Source organism: Salvelinus sp. IW2-2015, unplaced genomic scaffold (assembly GCF_002910315.2).
Source record: "Salvelinus sp. IW2-2015 unplaced genomic scaffold, ASM291031v2 Un_scaffold1889, whole genome shotgun sequence".
Taxonomy (NCBI): Eukaryota; Metazoa; Chordata; class Actinopteri; order Salmoniformes; family Salmonidae; genus Salvelinus; species Salvelinus sp. IW2-2015.
In genome coordinates, this window is record NW_019943251.1 from 64209 (window position 1) to 78020 (window position 13812).

A 13812-nucleotide genomic window follows, 5' to 3' on the forward strand; every position below is an offset into this window, starting at 1 on the left:
ACATACAGTCAATAACACAATAGAAATGGTCTATATACAGTGTGTGCAAATGGAGTAAGGAGGTAAGGCAATAAATAGGCCATAGTAGCGAAGTAATTACAATTTAGCAAATTAACACCGAAGTGATAGATGTGCAGATGATGATGTGCAAGTAGAAATACTGGTGTGCAAAAGAGCAAAAAAGTAAATAAAAACAATATGGGGATGAGGTAGGTAGTTGGATGGGCTATTTACAGATGGGCTGTGTACAGCTGCAGCGATCGGTAAGCTGCTCAGATAGCTGATGCTTAAAGTTAGTGAGGGAGATAAGTCTCCAACTTCAGCAATTTCTGCAATTCGTTCCAGTCATTGGCAGTAGAGAACTGGAAGGAAAGGCGGCCAAAGGAGGTGTTGGCTTTGGGGATGACCAGTGAGATATACCTGCTAGAGCACGTGCTACAGGTGGGAGTTTTTATGGTGACCAGTGAGCTGAGATAAGGCGGAGCTTTACCTAGCAAAGACTTAGATGACCTGGAGCCAGTGGGTCTGTCGACGAATATGTAGCGAGGGCCAGCCAACAAGAGCATACAGGTCGCAGTGGTGGGTGGTATATGGGGCTTTGGTGACAAAACGGATGGCATTATGATAGACTGCATCCAGTTTACTGAGTAGAGTGTTGGAGGGTATTTTGTAAATGACATCGCCGAAGTCGAGGATCGGTATGATAGTCAGTTTTACGAGGGTATGTTTGGCAGCGTGAGTGAAGGAGGCTTTGTTGCGAAATAGGAAGCCGATTCTAGATTGAATTTTGGATTGGAGATGTTTAATATGAATCTGGAAGGAGAGTTTACAGTCTAGCCAGACACCTAGGTATTTGTAGTTGTCCACATATTCTAAGTCAGAACCGTCCAGAGTAGTGATGCTAGTCGGGCGGGCGGGTGCGGGGAGCGATCGGTTGAAAAGCATGCACTAGCGTTTAAGAGCAGTTGGAGGCCATGGAAGGAGTATTGTATGGCATTGATGCTCGTTTGGAGGTTTGTTAACACAGTGTTCAAAGAAGGGCCAGAAGTATACAGAATGGTGTCGTCTGCGTAGAGGTGGATCAAGGAATCACCTGCAGCAAGAGCGACATTGTTGATATATACAGAGAAAAGAGTCGGCCCGAGAATTGAACCCTGTGGTACCCCCATAGAGACTGCCAGAGGTCCGGACAACAGGCCCTCTGATTTGACACACTGAATTCTATCTGAGAAGTAGTTGGTGAACCAGGCGAGGCAGTCATTTGAGAAACCAAGGCTGTTGAGGCTGCCGATAAGAATGCGGTGATTGACAGAGTCGAAAGCCTTGGCCAGGTCGATGGAGACGGCTGCACAGTACTGTCTTTTATCGATGGCGGTTATGATATCGTTTAGGACCTTGAGTGTGGCTGAGGTGCACCAGTGACCAGCTCGGAAACCAGATTGTAAAGCGGAGAAGGTACGGTGGGATTGGAAATGGTCAGTGATCTGTTTGTTAACTTGGCTTTTGAAGAATTTAGAAAAGGCAGGGCAGGATGGATATAGGTCTGTAACCGTTTGGGTCTAGAGTGTCACCCCCTTTGAAGAGGGGGATGACCGAGGCAGCTTTCCAATCTTTAGGAAACTCGGACGATACGAAAGAGAGGTTGAACAGACTGGTAATAGGGATTGCAATGGCGGCGGATAATTTTAGAAAGAGGGTCCAAATTGTCTAGCCCAGCTGATTTGTACGGGTCCAGGTTTTGCAGCTCTTTCAGAACATTTGCTATCTGGATTTGGGTGAAGGAGAATCTGGGGAGGCTTGGGCAAGTAGCTGTGGGGAGTGCGGAGCGGTTGGCCGGGCTAGCCACGAGGAAAGCATGGCCAGCCGTAGAGAAATGCATATTGAAATTCTCGATTATCGTGGATTTATTGGTGGTGACAGTGTTTCCTATCCTCAGTGCAGTGGGCAGCTGGGAGGAGGTGCTCTTATTCTCCATGGACTTTACAGTGTACCAGAACTTTTTGGAGTTAGAGCTACAGAATGCAAATGTCTGTTTGAAAAAGCTAGCCTTTGCTTTCCTAACTCACTGCGTGTATTGGTTCCTGACTTCCCTGAAAAGTTGCATATCGCAGGGACTATTCGATGTTAGTGCAGTCCGCCACAGGATGTTTATCCACTGCTGGGAAACACTGCTGACAGTAACAACGCATCAAAAACTAAATCAACAAAAACTATTTATTGTTGATACAACATTGAATTGTTCTCTCTGCAACTGCTTTGGGCTGGTGTCACTGGCCCAAATAGTGTCTTGTACCAAATTCCACTGAAGTGAAGACGATGATAGTGTGGCTCTATAGACATCTACGGTATTAAAGTTATGTCAGATGGCTATAGTAGTACCACAGTAGACTCCATTTAAATATGTTGGAGTCACAGGCATGTCATTCAAGTCCAGTCTAACCTAAACCTATCAATGATAGATGTACACTGAACAAAAAGAGAAACGCAACATGCAACAATTTCAAAGATTTTTACTAAGTTACAGTTCATATAAGGAAATCTGTCAATTTAAATTAATTAATTTGGCCGGCATCTATAGATTTCACATGACTGGTGACACAGATATGCATCTGTTGGTCACAGATATCTTATAAATAAAGGTAGGGATGTGGATCAGAAAACCAGTCAGTATCTGGTGGGACCACTATTTGCCTCACGCAGTGCAACATCTCCTTCCCATAGAGCTGATCAGGCTGTTGATTATGGCCTGTGGAATGTTGTCCCACTCCTCTTCAATGGCTGTGCGAAGGTGCTGGATATCGGCGGGAACTGGAACACGCTGTCGTACAGGTCGATCCAGAGCATCCCAAACATACACAATAGGTGACATGGCTGAAGAGTACGCAGGCCATGGAAGAACTGGGACATTTTCAGCTTCCAGGAATTGTGTACAGATCCTTGCGACATGGGGCCGTGCGTTATCATGCTGAAACATGAGGGGATGGTGGTGGATGAATGGCACAACAATAGGCCTCAGGATCTCATCACGGTGTCTCTGTGCCATCAATAAAATGCAATTGTGTTTGTTGTCTGTAGGTTATGCCCACCCATACCATAACCCCACCACCACGGGAACATAAATTCTCTGGCAACAGCTCTGGTGGACATTCCTGCAGTCAGCATGCCAATTGCACGCTACCTCAAAACTTGAGACAACTGTGGCATTATGTTGTGAGACAAAACTGCACATTTTAGAGTGGACTTTCATTGTCCCCAGTACAAGGTGCACCTGTGTAATGATCATGCTGTTTAATCAGTTTCTTGGTATGCCACACCTGTCAGGTGAATGGATTATCTTGGCAAAAGAGCAATGCTCACTAACTGGGATGTAAACAAATGTGTGCACAGAATTTGAGAGAAATAAGCTTTTTGTGGGTATGGAACATTTCTGGGAACTTTTATTTCAGCTCATGAAACATGAGACCAAAACTTTACATGTTGCGTTTATGTTTTTGTTCAGTATATATATATATATATATATATATATATATATATATACACACAGTACCAGTCAAAAGTTTGGACACACCTACTCATTGCAGGGTTTTTCTTTATTTTTACTATTTTCTACATTGTAGAATAATAGTGAAGACATCAAAACTATGAAATAACATATATGGAATCATGTAGTAAGCATAAAAAAAGTGTTAAACAAATCCAAATATATTTTAGATTCTTCAAAGTAGCCACCCTTTGCCTTGATGACAGCTTTGCACTCTTGGCATTCTCTCAACCAGCTTCATGAGGAATGCTTTTCCAACAGTCTTGACGGAGTTCCCACAAATGCTGAGCACTTGTTGGCTGCTTTTCGTTCACTTTGCGGTCCAACTCATTCCAAACCATCTCAATTGGGTTGAGGTTGGGTGATTGTGGAGGCCAGGTCATCTGATGCAGCACTCCATCACTCTCCTTCTTGGTCAAATAGCTCTTACACAGCCTGGAGGTGTTTTGGCTCATTGTCCTGTTGAAAAACAAATGATAGTCCCACTAAGCGCAAACCAGATGGGATGGAGTATCACTGCAAAATGCTGTGGTAGCCATGTTGGTAAAGTGTGCCTTGTATTCTAAATAAATCACTGACAGTGTCACCAGCAAAGCACCCTCACATCATTACACCTCCTCCTCCATGCTTCACGGTGGGAACCACACAAAGACATGGCGGTTGGAACCAAAAATCGCAAATTTGGACTCATCAGACCAAAGGACAGATTTCCACCTGTCTAATGTCCATTAGTTGTGTTTCTTGGCAAAAGCAAGTCTCTTCTTATTGGTGTCCTTTAGTAGTGGTTTCTTTGCAGCAATTCGCCCATAAAGGCCTGATTCACGCAGTCTCCTCTGAACAGTTGATGTTGAGAAGTGTCTGTTACTTGATCTCTGTGAAGCATTTATTTGGGCTGCAATCTAAGGTGCAGTTAACGCTAATGAATTTATCCTCTGCAGCAGAGAACTCTGGGACTTCCTTTCCTGTGGCGGTCCTCATGAGAGCCAGTTTCATCATATCATGGTTTTTGTGACAGCACTTGAAGAAACTTTCAAAGTCCTGAAATGTTCCGTATTGACTGACCTTCATGTCTTAAAGTAATGATGGACTGTCATTTCGCTTGGCTTGTTTGAGCTGTTCTTGCCATAATATGGACTTGGCCTTTTACCAAATAGGGCTATCTTCTGTATACCCCCCTATCTTGTCACAACACAACTGATTGGCTCAAACGCATTAAGAAGGAAATAAATTGAACAAATTAACTTTTAACAAGGCACACGTGTTAATGGAAATGCATTCCAGGTGACTACCTCGTGAAGCTGGTTGAGAGAATGCCAAGAGTGTGCAAAGCTGTCATCAAGGCAAAGGGTGACTACTTTGAAGAATCTAAAATAGTACATATATTTTGATTTGTTTAACACTTTTTTGGTTACTACATGATTCCATATGTGTTTTTTCATAGTTTTGATGTCTTCACTATTATTTTAAAACGTAGAACATAGTAAAAATCAAGAAAAACCCTTGAATGAGTAAGTGTGTCCAAACTTTTGACTGGTTCTCTTTCTCTGTCATATATATACACACACACTAGTTGATTGACAGGGGGGCTGTTTTGAAGCCACCACCACCAATATTTTCTTAAAGTATAATTTTTTGAAGATTCAAATTTTACTGTCCCCACTACAGCAACAAAAATGGTTAAATACATGTAATTTTGTCCATGAAGCAAATATTGGAATTATACAGTACTTGAAATAATATAAAATTCCATTGATTCCTATGGAGGGCTGCATCTTCTGAGGAGTGCCAATATGGCAGACCGGTGGCTTCAAAGCCTCTCATTGGCCAATACATCGCAACAGCAATCCAGGGATTATACATCATTATAAACTGGGTGGTTCGAGCCCTGAATGCTGATTGGCTGACAGCTGTTGTTTATCAGACCATATACCACGGGTATGACAAAACATTTGTTTTTACTGTTCTAATTACGTTGGTAACTAGTTTATAATAGCAATAAGGCACCTCTGGGGTTTGTGGTATATTGCCAATATACCACGGCTAAGGGCTGTGTCCAGGCACTCCATGTTGCGTCCTGCGTAAGAACAGCCTTTAGCCGTGGTATATTGGCCATATAACACACCCCCTCAGCCCTTGCTTAATTGAAACCTACCTGTGGATTTATTTATTTTCGGGCTGTGATACCAACCCGTAGTGACAAAAAGTCTATCCACTGTCGTCATCACTAGTTACCACAGCCTCAAAGTAATAAACCCCGCCTATTTCTATAATTTCTCTTCTTAAAATGTGATTTTAAACCTAACCTTAACCACACTGCTAACTTTATGCATAACCCTGACCTTAAACCAAAAAGCAAATTAAAATATTTACGATATAGTCAATTATGACCGAATGGCAGTTGTCATTAGCGGAAACCCTGAAGGTTCCGTGATTAATTAGCTACAGTGAAGTCATCACGCACACAAGCGCGGCAGTGCGTGGTGGATCGCGAGGGGAGGCGTGCGCCACAGATAGGCGATAGTTTAAAAGACCTTAGTTACAATGTAACGGATCACATCTCACGTAAAACGTGTCCCTCACAGACTATCCGGATACTTTAGAAGTGAGTTGAGAAAATTTGACAGAAGAACCTCTCTCTAAGTTTTGATAACTTTCTAACTATGAACATCTATGTTTATTGTGCCCTAATAACAGGTTATACAATTTTCATGATGTTTTATGGATATAGCCCAGCCTTGGCTACTGCTCAAGTTCATCTAGGCTATATGCGACACATGAGTCATAAAGACATGGCATCGTGCGCTGTCCATATTTCCACTCGCCATGAGACATTGTAGCATTGCTGACGAGGGAACAGCATTGCCTTCTGTGGCTAAGGTGATGCATCTCTCTAAATGCGACAATTACTTTCATTTTACTATCCCACAGACAGAGCAACACAATACACATACACCACCAAAATATGTTACAATAGCCTATCCGAAACATGGACTTCACAACACAATAATGACATTAGGATAAACTTGAACACAAGCATTAACTCGTGGTGACATCGTTTCAGTGAATATAACCAAACAAAGTGGTACATATACTTCCCATCCTTATAGATCTCCAAAAGTATAGCCTATTAACAAAATGGGGGAAACGATTGCATGCTATAGCAAGATATTAAAACACCACAACTCCAATTCAATTTAATCGGAAGTGAACCATCTTCATTGTAAGAACAAGCCTAGCTATACCTTTACAAGCCTAGCTATACCTTTATAGAACCTTATAAAACGTTCAAAAAGCTGTCAAACCAATAGCAGAAGAGACAGACAAAACGAGGCTCTAACATGAAACAAGCAAAATCATAAACTAAAAGTTTATACACTTACCAGATTGGTGGTTAAATAGGGTTAAATCAGTGGTCTGGGACGATCATTGTCAGATATTCGCGTACGCTGTATATATACAAGGGTTGTTTTAGAAACATACAGATAAAATGCCGGTAGGAAGTAGGCCTACACCTCGCGAGTTCTCTGATCCAGAAATTTAAATACGGTAATGTCGCTTGGTGAGTTTACAGGCAGCTACGTCACCGGCTGAAACCCGTGTGGCGCGCGCGGGCCCCCTTATTTCCCCCCTCTTTTCTTTCCGCGCGCCTCCTCTGCTGCTGAACTCATCACGAGTCAATGCGGGGAATCCACGCGCACCGGGACAGCATCGGCGGTGCGTTAACGGGACCGGGAGCCATCTGTCGGGATTCATCCGCCTCGCCTCTTAGCAGCCTGCTCGTGCATCATCAGGGTGTCAAAAGCTTTTCTATGATGACAGAGGCAGGCATACATATTTTATACACACCTGACCACCTAACTTTACTAACTTGGCCTATAGGCTGCTTGTACTAGACTACTAAATGACTCGATAAAAGATAAAGAATGTCTTTGCCATAACTTATGCAAAATCAACACATCAAAGTTGAAAATGTATGACAGAATCAAGACTGCATGTATTTTAATGGGGTTAGCCTATGCAAAAATAATGCTGTACATGACACTGGGCCTTATATAAAGCAAAGAGCCTGTAATGACATCATCATCAACATAGAGGGTTTAGATAATGGTTACTTAAAAGGATGGGATACAAATTCACTGTCCTCATTCTCTTTCCCTCCATGATTGAGATTCAATTCACTCCCTCTCTCAACCTGCAGATGCAGCATTTAGAAAAATAGCCTGAAATAGAATTAGCCTTCTCTCACTCACACACACAACGTCTCAAAGATAATCTTCTGATAAAGCTAACTTTATTCTATTTACAGTAGATAATTGTGAAAACCTAACACTGAAATGTTCCACTGGTCTGACTGTGTGAGTCTGACACACTATCAAAATCCCATTCTTCTGGCAGACAGGAGGTCTATTGTGCAACACGTCTCAATCAGTCGTGTGTCTTCATTCATTGAGTGTGTGAGCGTAGACATTCATTCCCAGCCCCCTCGTACTAACACACAAATGCAGGTCATTTATCAGAGCATTTCACTTTGCTGTGTGTATGTGTGTGTGTGTGTGTGTGTGTGTGTGTGTGTGAGATAATGGTTCATCCAGGGATCTTCCAGTACTATACATTGTGTTGGTACAGAGAACTTACAGTCACTGTGGTGCTGTTAGGGTCACGGGTGGGATCTGAACCTTTGGGAATTCCCTCTTGCTCAGAGGGTGACACAGAGTTTTAGGCCACAGGCAGGGCTACCTCATTATGAGAGTGCAAGTCCTCACCTCTCCTACAATAACTCCTGTACTGATGCAGTCTTGCCTGAGATCTTGAGTTAGAAGTTAGATCCCATAGATAGGGTCCAGAGTTGTTCCTGGCCAAGTCCATGAATCAGTATTCTTCACTCCTGGCTCTGGAAAACTACAGGGTGTGCAGACAGACAGACAGACATACAGACAGACACAGACAGACAGGATACATCCCAACTCCCAGCGGCGGTAAGAACTGCTACAGACACCTGGTAGTCTGGCACCAGTGAAATTATTTAATTCCAAAGAAGAACCCGAAGTGACGAAACAGAAACAGCTACAGGAAGAAAACGTAACCATGACAACTGAAGTATAACCATAGACGCCGTTTCCTTTCTCTTGTTGTCATTTTGTGGCAGTTATAATTTAAACGTGACTGACAGCGCATGCCAGAGGAGAAAAAACACACACAAGTATATAAAAATATGCCATTAGATTCATATCAACAATTGAGGACAGTGGGTGCACTATTTACAGAAAAAACGGCAATATATACCAATATTTACATTACACAATAGACTTCTTTCACAAACTGGCAGAAGGGTTACTGAAATTTACTAGGATGGCAGCATAAACTTATTATGACGGTTAGAAGTAGTGTGAATGGTAAATTCTGAATGTCTTTGCCACAGTGATATCCTACTCAATTCTGTTACTTGATTAACATGAAAGCTAACATGCTTCATATTCTACAATGTAGTGTTTATAAATGTCGTATGCAGTTACTGTGAAAACAGAGGCGGGTGGGGGGGACCATGGAAATATAATGGGTAGAAAAAATCCACATGGTTCCACACAGTCTACCCAATGTGACAACACAACAACGTGGACAGAATAACCAACAATTATTCCACACTTGGCTAAAGTACAGAGCACTTAACACTTAACATACGTCTACACAGAGACAGGCTGCTCCACTAACACACCTCTACACAGAGACAGGCTGCTCCACTAACACACCTCTACACAGAGACAGGCTGCTCCACTAACACCTCTACACAGAGCAGGCTGCTCCACTAACCCACCTCTACACAGAGACAGGATGCTCCACTAACCCACCTCTACACAGAGACGGAGGCTGCTCCACTAACACACCTCTACACAGAGACAGGCTGCTCCACTAACACACCTCTACACAGAGACACAGCTAGCAGCAGTTGAGTATCAAAGGACCAGGTTATCCGATTATATTTACATTTTAGTCATTTAGACTTATTATCTCTTATCCAGAGCGACTTACAGGAGCAATTAGAGTTGTGCCTTGCTCAAGGGCACATTGTCAGATTTTTTTCACCTAGTCGCCACTGGGATTCGAACCAGCGACCTTTCGGTTACTCGCCAAGGCTCTTAACCGCTAGGCTATCTGTCGCGTCTGATTATCGGTTAGCCTCTTCATTGGCTCACAGTGGGGGAATTAGCCTAATGCTAATGCATTCGGTTGGAGTGGTTGAAGGTGACCCAGATAGTTTTCAGGGTAGTTCTCGTGGCTTGGAGACATTAACACTATCACCTTGAGCCTGAACTTCAGGACACTGGTTTGTGTGTGTGTATGTGTGTGTATATATATGTGTTGTTTTATAGGCTTTTTGTGTGTGTTGTGTGTGTGTGTGTGTGTGTGTGTGTGTGTGTGTGTGTGTGTGTGTGTGTGTGTGTGTGTCAGAGCTCTTGTAAATCACAATCTCTTAGAGGCAAAGAAAGAGAGAAAAAGACATCTATAAATTAAGCGCTGTAAAAAATACAAAGCTCAAATCAAAAACATAAATACTGTACAAACATATCTCTACTACGACCTCGAAAAGAAATGTTTTAAAACACACTTCACTGTAGTGGTGCGATGCTGCTTCAGCTCTTTTAAAATACAACAAATCTTTAAAATAATAACAAACACAAAAGTGATTAAGGTGAGAAAGAGGTGTATGTATGAGTGAGACATAGGCTACGGAGAGACGAGCTGTGTTTTGTCAAACGAGTGAAGAAAGTGTGTGTGTTTGTGTATAGTTTTAGTAGGTACCCTTGCCATATATTGCACATTGGTTACTTTTATAATGTTACTCTTTAGTCTCCTTCACTCCCTTTTCCATCCCTTTCTCCTCTCCTCCCTAGGATGGGGTGTCCGCATGGTGTGGGCCGAAAAGAGGAATCCAAAGATGGACGTTTGACCCCAGTCCTCAGGCCCTTCTTCAAACTCCTTGTTCCATTGTTACTTCCGTCAGTCCATCAGTCGGCTTGTTGCAGAGTTCACAATCCCCTTCCCATCACTCGCCTTTCACCATGTCTGCCTCAATCTCTCTCTCTCTTCTTATCCTTCACCTGATCGGTCTGTCCTCATCCACACTCTCTCTACTGTCTCTCCCTCTCTATTTCCTTCTCTCTTTCTTTCTTGCTTTCCCTCCATATCCTTCATCTAATCTCTCTTCTTCATCTCCCTCTCCCAATATCTCTCTCTCTCTTGTTCCCTCTAAGTAAAGTCTGTAGAGTTTCATTATGACACGAAGTCCACAGACTGAGCAATACAAGTGGAGGGTGATTCACGCCGAAACACCAAGCACACACCACTCAGCGATTAACAACACACACAGTTGCATCGGAACAAACTAAAACAACAGAAACCTGGTTTAAAGTGAGCCTGTAGTTTTTCAGTCTGGGCTAACAACACCCATGCACAGAGAGATCAGAAGATTGAGCAAAGGACAAAAAAAACTGGACCTAATAAAAAGGGGGAGGGGTTTAAAGAGGAGGGCGGGGTTTGTGTGCAGTTTCAGCTGAGGGTGGGGTTTAAAGGGGTCGGGGGACTCTCCAAGGCAGTACTGTATGTTGCTGGTGCTTAGAGGGTGGGCTTTAATAAATGGGGCCGGCTGATTGGCTCAGACCCTCCACAGCAGTAAGTGGTTGGTGCTGTCGTCCCGCCCCACTGTCTCACTGCTGCTATTGGTCAGCCGGAAGTCCTCGTAGCCGTCGCCACCTGAGATCACCAGCTGATTGGTTTTGACGGGCAGGAGGGCGGAGGCTCGTCGGTGAGAGGAGTCCCGCCTCTGCAGACCCCCATTACCCCCGTCAACACCACTCTGGGCTGGAGACAAAGGAGTTCAAAGGTCATAAATATGGAAGTATCCATTTAAACATTGTGTGACAAATGTGTTTGTAAGAAATAATGGTGCTTGAAGTGACGTGGTTACCTGTGGTATCGGCGGGCAGGGGGAAGTTGACGTCGAAGCCTTCAGGTAGTTCTATGGAGGTGAGGAACCTCACATGGCCAGTGTGTCCGTGAGCAGAGCCCATGGGYGTCAGAGGTGACCGCAGCGTCCCTGACACTGTCCCAGAGCTGACGGCTGGGATAGACAGGGTCAGGACCACCCCTGCACTGGTCCCGATCCACAGCAGGTCCTTACAGGCCAGGAGAGCTGTGATCCTCAGACACGCTGCCTTGTGTTGCCGGATGATCGCATCTGAACCTGGGGAGGAGAATGGTGGAGGGTAAGGTGAGAGGGAGAGGAAGGCCAGAGAGAGAAAGGCCAGAGAGAGAAAGGCCAGAGAGAGAAAGGCCAGAGAGAGAAAGGCCAGAGAGAGAAAGGCCAGAGAGAGAGAGAGAGAGAGAGGAGTGCTTTCTGGTGCTGCCATCTACTGGTTAAGAGATGTAATGTGCTGAATTAATTTGTGTGGTGTGTGTGTGTATTTTAACTGCCGTCGTTAAGGCAGTAAAGGTCTACGATGTTTTGGACACTTATGGTGTGTGCTCGGTGTTACCTGCAAGCATCTTGTGCACGGCGGGAGCCACGTCCACCTCCGTCAGACTTTCCCAGGTCTGGGCGTGGTAAAGTCTGATCTGGGCACTACCCTGGAGCGCCAGCCACACCCCCTGGCCGTAGCTCACCATGCAGGTAACACACCTACTGCTGTCTGTGCCCAACTGGAACCAGTGCTGCAGGGGAGAGAGAGAGATTACAACCACCCATCAGGTAGCCCAGTGGTTAGAGCGTTGGACTAGTAACCGAAAGGTTGCAAGATCGAATCCCTGAGCCGACGAGGTAAAAATCTGTCGTTCTGAACAAGGCAGTTAACCCACTGTTCCCTGGTAGGCCGTCATTGTAAATAAGAATGTGTTCTTAACTGACTTGCCTTGTTAAATAAAGGTAAAATAATAAAAATAATAAAAATCAGTCCATCCATTCATTCACCCATCGTTCCATCCACCAATCTTGTGACTGTAATGTGATCATACCTCTTGCACCAGTGTGGTTGTGTTGACGATGAGAACGCGGTTCTGTGAACCACACCACAGCTTCCCTCCGACCGGGACCATCTTAGTGACAGGACAACTGGGCGTGCCCAGACTCAACGTCTGAGATGACTGAGCGTCCCAGAAACTCCCCGCCTCCCTCTGGTAGACGATCACATCTCCGTTGGCCAGGGACACAAACACCTTGTTGTCCAGGTAGCTGAGAGAAGAGAGGGAGGAGATTGTCAGACACTGAAGTAGTGAATCACCAGATAAAGTGGYAGACTTGTAAGCAGCCGGACTCACAGAACACACAGGATGGGGGCAGAGTGCTGCATCTTCATGCTGTTGTTACGGTTACGGATGTTGTCTGATGACTGGTACACGTGGATACTGACGGAGAGAGTTCAAAACACCGAGTTAGGATTTCAACGTGTGTGTGTGTGTGTCTGTGTGTGTGTGTGTGTGTGTGTGTATGTGTCTGTGTGTGTGTGTGTCTGTGTGTGTGTGTGTGTGTTTACCATCCGTCCTCTGTGCCCAGCCACACAGAGCTCTGGTAAGCCTCCGGGTCAATGCTGAGCAGATCCTCCAGACTGGCTCTAGTGAAGGATCCCCGGGAGGAGCGGCGCATGGCTCTCCCGTCCATGGGGCTCTCGCTGTGGGGTCGACCTCTTCCACCCACCCCGGGCCTGCCTGGAGCTCCATAAGGACTGGCCACCGGGTAGTCCTGCTCCTCCTCACTACTGGTGGTCTCTGTAGCCATGTCCTTACAACCAGACCCCTCCTCATCTAGGACAGAGGGACAGTCAGGGTGTTTGTGTACATAGTCGTTACCAGGGCTGGATGAATGGATGGCTTGGGTGTGTGTGTGTGTGTGTGTACTCACTGCCATAGCTGGACGACACAGTAGAGTGACTGGCTTGGCTCTGCAGAGTGGAGGAGGGGCTAGGAGAATCTTCATCGTCCGTGTCATCACTGTCAAARGGAACTAACTCTGGCCCCGCCCCTGAAGGGGGCTCGGTCAGCTGCAGCGACGAATGAGAAATGGAGATGTGTAACTGCTGCTGCTGGGATGGGGTGGAGTCAACAGCCACACGGGGAGGGGCAGGGAAGGGGTCCACTCCACGTTCCCTAGGAGACACAGGTTGTAGGACACTGATTGGTTAGAAGTCAGTAACGTTAGCATTACAAGCATTGCAGGACATCAACAGTAAAGACTGATATGTGTGTGTTTGTACACTATGCTCTGTGTCCCAACCTCCCCTTGA

The 13812-nt window shown here is 44.9% G+C and overlaps 1 protein-coding gene across 1 annotated transcript in view; it reads right to left on the bottom strand.

The window, feature by feature from the left end:
* Positions 1 to 8541: 8541 nt before the first annotated feature.
* LOC112072319 (rho guanine nucleotide exchange factor 17-like) overlaps positions 8542 to 13812 on the bottom strand; it is a 22311-nt gene continuing 17040 nt past the window's right edge. The window contains 7 exon segments of the mRNA XM_070439742.1: positions 8542 to 11398; positions 11505 to 11780; positions 12073 to 12247; positions 12548 to 12764; positions 12851 to 12937; positions 13066 to 13333; positions 13431 to 13675. Coding sequence (XP_070295843.1) covers positions 11193 to 11398; positions 11505 to 11780; positions 12073 to 12247; positions 12548 to 12764; positions 12851 to 12937; positions 13066 to 13333; positions 13431 to 13675 — 1474 coding nt within the window. The 3' untranslated portion in view covers positions 8542 to 11192.